General features: G+C 39.4%; 1 protein-coding gene across 1 annotated transcript; it reads right to left on the bottom strand.

Moving 5' to 3' along the window:
- Positions 1–122: 122 nt before the first annotated feature.
- Positions 123–7,358, bottom strand: LOC311296587 (NLR family CARD domain-containing protein 3). Its single transcript, XM_084418415.1, has 8 exons — positions 7,128–7,358; positions 4,562–6,458; positions 3,007–3,429; positions 2,793–2,879; positions 2,598–2,681; positions 2,425–2,508; positions 2,251–2,334; positions 123–2,162 (listed from the first exon to the last, which is right to left on the bottom strand). Exons 2-8 carry the CDS (start codon positions 6,385–6,387, stop codon positions 2,069–2,071), a joined length of 2,682 nt encoding a protein of 893 aa, XP_084274541.1. The 5' UTR covers positions 6,388–6,458; positions 7,128–7,358; the 3' UTR covers positions 123–2,068.
- Between the last annotated feature and the right edge of the window lie 575 nt (positions 7,359–7,933).

The following is a 7,933-nucleotide window of genomic DNA, read 5'->3' as shown; positions in this document are numbered from 1 at the left end:
GTCTCAATGTACATTATGGGTTTCCCATGAAAAAGAAACAAGACACTTTGTTCTTTGGGGTATCAGATTTGAGCTCTTTTCATACTTCTGAAGTCGCATTTATCTGTGTTCTTTTTAATAAAAGATGATTGACATTGCATAAATAAACGAATTGAGCAGCAAATATCAAAAGAGAAGTTAACTGAACCAATGACCAAAACACTTTTTACGGAGTATTATCAGGTTTTCTGTTGTTGCTTGTACTCTTTGTAGCACTAAACTGAACAAAGGAGTGATATAAGTCGCAAAACATCACGTCGGCATCTGGTGGTTTAAATGAGCAACTACATTCAAATACAGACAAGTAAGCTACTTTATGAGGGATTACTGATATTAAATATTCCTCAGGAACCTATGAAAACCACAGACTCCATTACCAAAGCAAACTGGATATAATATAATGTGTTTATTGAACATCTATTTGTACATCTTGTTTTAATGATTGCAAAACACTTGTACTTTGCATTGTAAGAATTGCTAAGCAATAATACTTGTTATAACAATTCATATTTCGTGATGTTACGACAATTAATGATACAACAATGCACGAACCTATATTATGCAACTTTCAGAGAGAAGCCAGGTGTGCAATGTTTCAAACACTATTATCTGACAGATATATTGCAACTGGCTTGATGTAAAGTAACAGTAATAAATAAAGTAAAGAGTTAACAATAGTTTCACATGTCGATCCCTGATTTGATAGTATCTTTGAATTCGACTAACCAAAGAATACTATGCCTTTGTGTATTTTACACATACATTTCACTTCTGTTTATGAAGCATCTAAGAAGAACCCTGTATGAGCTCTGTATGTAAAAGCGCCCAGAAAGAAAATGGGCAAAAGTATTATTGTCAAACTGCTCTGAGACACTATAGCAGGAACGAGAAAGAAGAAAAGAGTTTATAAAGTATACAAGAAGAACTGAGATGTGTTAAAAAGCCATTTTAGAGTCCTCAAAGCACTTAAAAGCTTCAGTAAAATCTTGTCATGTGGGTTTTAGCCAAAAGCAATGGTTTTGCTATTAAAAAGGTATTTCACAAAATAAATAAATGCAATTCAGCGTCTTTAGAAATAACTGTCTATGAATCATTGACAATTCTGGTTATATTACAGCCAAATGCCAATTAAATACATATCGTTAGCCTCATAGCATAATTGCCTAAATAATATGAAAAAAAAAAAATGCCTTAGGCAATTATGCTATGAGGCTAACGATATTACAAACGTACCATACCAATGTAGCCACAGCTCTTTAAAAGTCCAGTAGAGGGCAGTAGTAGCCTGAGTGGTTAACAGTCTAATGTGTATTAAAAGTAAGATATAAGTTGTACCAGAGAATGTCTAATATGGCGAGAAGTTTCACTCTCACTACACTTCTGGCTTCTGAACTGGTTGCAGTTCCACTCTGATTCCACATGAGGGCGCTCACAGGACGAGTGCAGAATGAATGGAGGTCAATGGCGGTATACCCCTCAAAATCCACTTTTCTCAGGATATAATTTTTTGTCTAGTAATTTGAATGTTGTATTCGAAAGGAGATGCAAAGAAATTACACATTGCTGGGTGTTAGATTTTTTAGAGTCACTTATTTGCTTTAAAAAAGTCTTTCAAAATGTCAATGACGTCAGAATGCTGACGTCATTAGCAGAATGCTAGCGTGTTATGGGCAACAACAACTCAACCTGTAAGAAATCAAAACGACATAAGTACTCGTTCATTCAACTTTCGACCTAAAACCCATGTTGAACTTGCAAAACCTACAATCACATCTGAGATTTCTCAACGGCAATCGGGTGAAAGAGACAAATTTAGCCGTCTAGCCCCATTGACTCCCATTCATTTTGCACTCATGGCGAGCGCCCCCAGTGGAACTCTGGTGGTACTACAACCAAAATTCGGTACAATAGAGTGGACAGGCTCTCCGTAGACGGTCTCTGGTTGTACTAATATTAAAATAATGTAAATGAGCCAGTTCAGCAATGCAAATGCCGTTTAGAGATATTCCACCGGTTTGTCGGTTGTGGGTCAGACGCAAACTTTAATGTCAAGGTTTGGTCTGGTATTTGCGAATTCTTTCAGCTTCTTGACGCCGTCTTTGGTAAACTTGTTGTCAAACATCCTGCGATAGATAAAGAAAATATATGCCACTTGTGTTACAGAATCACGAGGAAATAAAGTGAAATAAATCTGCTTTAAATGGTTCTTACCACAGGTACTCTAATGTAGTGTTCTCTTTGAGAGCAGCCATGAGGACTTCTGCTCCTTTGTCTGTCACTAGGTTGTCACGAAGTCTATTGAAGGCAAAATGTTTAAACAAAGTGAACACTGAAGATAAATAATTGACTAGAAAGACTGCAATGGCGGAGATTAGTCTCGGTCACCTGATATCTGTCAGTGTGCAATTCGTCCTCAACAATTCTGCAAGATAACCAGCTCCATCATCTCCAATTTTATTGATGGCCATTCTAATGAAAGAATGATATTGTAAATATCGAGTAAGATGCAACTTCTGTGTATTTGTAATGAGAAATTATGTTTTTTTTTCACTGTTCACCTGAGATCAGTCACAGTATGATTTTCTTTCAGTGCTTCCACAAGGATTTTCAGGCCTTCACAGCCAAGCCCTGTCGCAACCACCCTATATTGAACATACACAGTCAGGATAAAGGCTCATTATCTTTTATTAGTTCAATTATGATCATTTATAAATGATAATGTATTCATTTATAATAATTTTTATTTTACTTACCACAGCCTCTGAATGCGGCAATCTGGGTTTCTCAGAACGAGGGATAACACAGACGCTCCCTCTGAACCAAGAGGATTCTGGCCCAGGCTTTATGCAAAGAACATACAATACATATCACACAATAAGTACAATAAATTATAATATTTAACAATGAATGCATCATGTCATCTCTGAATAATTATGCCTACAGCTTTTACCAGCCTACACTATTTACCTGAGTGTTGAGAAGAGGGGAAGGACTGGTAGGAGTCGGCGTAATCCGTCAGCATCGAGTCCTTGAGCGTCCAAATTCAAAACCTGCACATCTGAGCTGAGCTGTAACAGGAAAGCCAGCTCGCTCCAGTCCCTGTTTACCGAACCGGACTGACCTGGGGCCTGCTGTGAAAGAACTTTCATCCAACCCTGTAGCCGCTGGGACAAACCAGGGTCCTGGGCCTCATACAGACAGTGACAAACATTGACCTGCCTCTCTGGGCTGAGGGTGGAGCTCTGGAGTTGGGAGTGTAACAGATGGAGGAGGAAAGGAGGAGTCGGGTCTGGAGAGGGCTGGCAACGGAGCAGATGCATCTTGGGCCCATCAGGGAAAAATCCATTTAGGATGAGACGTGTTCTAGGAACCAGCAGGCCGCATACAAACCTGGATAAGCGGAAACAACTGGTCAGTAACATAGTCATCATAGTAAATCAGAGCTATCAAAAAATCTTTTAAAAAGAAGAAACCATTGCATTTAAAATAATTGGGAAAAATTTTGGTTTATTGGGTTTGAAATTTTTTCAAGAAAACTTATTTTTACAAGTATGAAAGTTTTTATTTTACATATATTTTACAATATATGTTATTGTAATTATTATTTACAATTATTTATGTATTATAAATTTTTGGCGAGTTGCGCCACATGCATTACATTTTACAACCTGTGCTAACCTTTTTGCATCATAAAATGCTAAAAAATGTTCTCTCTATTACATACTTTCCTGCTCTGCTTTTTTCATGTTGGTTGTACCACATGACTTTAATTAAGCAGACAAGACTTTTTCAGATATTAGAAAAGATATTAATATAAAAAAATACCAAGATGTGCATTCAAGTCGCTGTATGTATGAATTGCGTTTTGCATTAAAGGGATACTCCACTTTTTTCGGAAATACTAGGAACTACTCTCATTCCGGCGTAATAATCAAGGAACTTTGCGGTGTAGTGATATGACGCAGCGCCTAAAAATAGTCCCCAGCTCGGTAACTTCTTCCAACGTGACCGGGACTAAGTTTGTCTAACCTATTAGACCTATTTTCAGGCGCTGCGTCATATCACTACGCCTGCTGCACCCATGGTACGGCCGCACAGTTCCTTGATTATTACGCCGGATTGAGAGTAGTTCCTAGCCATATAGGCTTAGAAAATCGCAACTTTTCATTTTCCGTCGATCTTAGTACACGGTTTAACTACAGAAGAGTCAAGTTTTAAATAGGAAAAATATTGAAACTCTTTGGTCATTTTGAAAGAAATGCTACTGGACTCGTCTGAATCAATGATCTATGCTAAGCTATGCTAAAAGTGGTACCGTCAGACCCGGAGTTCGGCTGAATGGATTCTAAAACGGTAAAACTCAACTGTTTAACTATGGGGGAGTTGTAAAATGAGCATATTTCCGAAAAAAGTGGAGTATCCCTTTAATGATTTTGAATAGAAAGATTTTTGACCCGTTAATGCATGAAAATGTATTAACGTATGAAAATGCATTTAATATGAAAACAGTATTAAAAGGTACCTGGAGAAAAGATCCATGTGTCCAGATTGATGTTGTACACCACAGCGAAGGGCCTTCTTAACGCGTCTGCGGAAGAGGCGCCGCGGTCTGCCGAATTTGTTAAAGGCTGATGCCATCTGCTTAAACGCAGACTGAAGATACTGGCCTGTGCTTGGTTTGAGCCCTAAAAATGGATCTGATCCTGAGAGTGACTGAAGAACATAGTACAGGGCAGCCAGGAACTCCTGCACGCTGGTGTGGATAAAATGGAAGCCCTTTTCAAAGGTGAGGGATGCTCGATCCTCTTTAAGTATCTCAAAGAGGAACACCTGTGAGATTTTGGTGCTATCCAGATTAAAAGAGCTCAAATCAGAGCTTTCGAAGATAAACCGTCTCTCCAGGAGGCCTTTGAAGGCCATAGCTCCCAGGCTTTTGAGAATAGGCTGCATTTCGCCAAGGACATGGGGGGCGTGCTGAAGCCTGGTGTGATGAGAGCCCTCGCTACGCCCTTGCAGATGGAATAGCACGATGGATTTCACAAAGCAGCAATAGATCTCAGTGATCGTGACTGGTTTGGAGCTCAGAAGGACCTCAGAAGGTCCCAATGAAGAGTTGGGTTGGTTGGCGTTCTCAAGCACTCCTTTTTCTCCTGACTTGGCACTTACAGAATCAGGACAAAGGCAGGAGCCACCGTCATGCAAGGCGGTGGACACAATCCAACAGAATGCGGGAATGTGGCACATGAGGAGAAGGGGCTTATGGGACGACACAGAGGCCCACACTGCAGCGGCAGCCTCTGGAGAACTGCAGTTCTGCTCAAAGTACTGCTTCTGCTGGGCTAAAGAGAAACCTAGCAGACTGTAAAACTGACTGACCAGCACCGGAGGAACTTTGGAGACCGCATGAGGCCGTGAGGTGAGGAAAATGGACACGCCTGGAAGCAGAATTCCTTTGATTAAGTTCACCACAATGGATTGTATAGGCTGCACCCGCTCAGGATTTGAGCACTTGGGAGTGTGTTCGAAATTAAGAGGGTAGCAGAACTCATCCAGACCATCTAAGATGAGTAAAAACTTGGGTGGGTTGGAGCTCAGTAACTCGTGCAGGAAAGGTTTTAGGTGGACGTAGTGATCCGAGAGCAGGTCCTGCAAGCTCTGCTCTTGAGTTATGAGGTTTAGCTCACGAAAGGACAGAGATAGGACAATCTTGGACGAGGTGTTTTCTGCAGCCCACTCTCGCACCAGCCGTCTCACAACCGTGGTTTTCCCACTTCCAGCAACTCCCGACAGCATATTCACACCACTCGATAGTTTGGACAGCAGATTCTCATACACATCCCTGAAAACGCAGATCTCATCCGTGCGTGTCCTGAAAGCATCCCCAACTCCTGCTGACTCGTGTCGGCATTGAGAAGGCAATGCATAACCAGCTTGTCTTGAGAAGGTGATATCAGTCAAGTACCAGGTTTCATCCTGCCCTAAATTGTGTCCTCTGATGCTGAGATAGTCCACCAGACTGTGCTGTCTGGCCAAGATGTCCTTGTGCTTTTTGAGATGCTCTTGCTTGTTGGCCTGTCCTGGCTTTGTAATATCACCTTGAACACTTTGCAGTATGTAGAGGAACGCCCTGCATGATTCTTCTCCTCTCCCGTTCAGCACGTCCAACAGTAACCTCATACATTCTCGCTCACCTCTAACAGCCGAACCTCTGATGAAACTGAGGTCCTCCTCGGTCACCGCCCCCACGTTAAACAGGACGTCCAGCAGGTGTGTCAGGTGTTCGCTGTAGTTCTCCACCAGCTCCACGCGACGCTGTTGAATTTCTGTGCAACAGGCTCCAACAGCCATCACTTTAATATGTTGCTGATTATATATAGGGGAGTCTGGGGCCCCCTAATTAAGGCTTCACCTCCCCCACCCTAAAGGAAGTCAAAAGAAAATGTGTAATTGAAAAATATTTATTCTTTTTATATAAGTATTTCAATAATATTACATTTCCTACCGTAAATAAATAAAACATTTATTTTTGTTATTTTATTTTTGTATTTATTTTTATATTATTTAACAACTACATTGTTTTGTAATGTACATTTACAGCGATTTTCTCAATGTTTCGATTTTTTTGCACCCTCAGATTCCAGATTTTTAAATAGTTGTATCTCGGCCAAATATTGTCCTATCCTAACAAACCATACATCAATGGAAAACTTATTTATTCAGCTTAAAATAAAAAAAAATTACCCATGTGACTGGTTTTATGGTCCAAAAGATAAAATATAAACCATAATAAATAAACCATAGAAAACCATAACAAACATAAATAGAAAGTTAATGTTTTATTTAAACTTTGTTTAAGATGATTTGGTTATGACAGGGACCACAAAGGAATCGTAAGAATAGCTAAGTTAGGCTAAGTTAGGCTAACTTAGCCTACTTCAGCCCGGAAAATGACAGAAACAGAAATTCCTTTAAAAAGCCTTTCCCATTAAATTAACGGTTTAATATGTGTACATCAAATTAATAAATTAACAGTTCCATATAACCACAGCGAAATTACTTAATAAAAATAAATAAATAATCTAACTTACACACGCATTATTCCCACACTTCCGTAGACTCTCACTGATTCAATAGCGGTTGAAAGTGAAACTATTCTTTTGCGACATTATAAGCGTATAAACATAATTATTTTGACAAATCAGAAGCTCTTATCGATTACATACCGTACTATTGCGCACATATTTATCGCAATAGTGAAACGGAAAGATCTTAGCTAGGTGTCTAAAAATATGACTGAAATAACTCTGTATGTATTTTTCTCCAAGTCACCTGATATATTGGGAAATAGCAGAATTCAAGAAGTTGAAGGATCTCCGCCCACTGCCAGCCTCGGGGTATGTTCCTTTAAGACCCGCCATTTCTGGGGTTTTCCCAATGCATCTTTACAACACAGTAACGTTAGGTGGGTTACAGACTTAACTCATACATTTATAATTAATTCAACTCCAGCACTTTTAATCAGACTCTATTCAAATTGCTTTTGTTTTGCTGTGATTTTGACTTTCATAAGCTTAACAGTTTTAAAGAAATTAAATAGAATAGTTGACGTGAACGTGGAAAAACTCTCATTGACGTTACATTTTTACATTGTTGCATTTATGTGCAATTCTTTCATTCAAAACTAGTGAAATTTTTTTTTAACTTGTCAGCGACATCACAATGATACCAGTCTCTCTATTGCCCAGGCTTTCTTTCCTTTACTGGATCATGTTACCAAAACTTGAACGCTATTAACTTTCTGCCTTTCAAGTAGTAATATTTCCTTTATGAAATGCAAAACTAAATTGCCAGCAGATGATAAGTCAGCAAGAAATACAAGTTGTGGCTTATACCT

This window comes from Rutilus rutilus (genome assembly GCF_951802725.1).
Source record: "Rutilus rutilus genome assembly, chromosome: 9".
Lineage (NCBI taxonomy): Eukaryota > Metazoa > Chordata > Actinopteri > Cypriniformes > Leuciscidae > Rutilus > Rutilus rutilus.
This window is presented reverse-complemented; position numbering and strand designations above follow the sequence as displayed.

Coding starts and splice junctions, on each gene's coding strand:
- LOC311296587 (XM_084418415.1), bottom strand. CDS start 6,387: ATGGCTGTTGGAGCCTGTTGCACAGAAATTCAACAGCGTCGCGTGGAG. Junction 2,682..2,792: donor TGCCGCATTCAGAGGCTGTG/GTAAGTAAAATA, acceptor TGTTCAATATAG/GGTGGTTGCGACAGGGCTTG. Junction 2,163..2,250: donor ACTACATTAGAGTACCTGTG/GTAAGAACCATT, acceptor TATCTATCGCAG/GATGTTTGACAACAAGTTTA.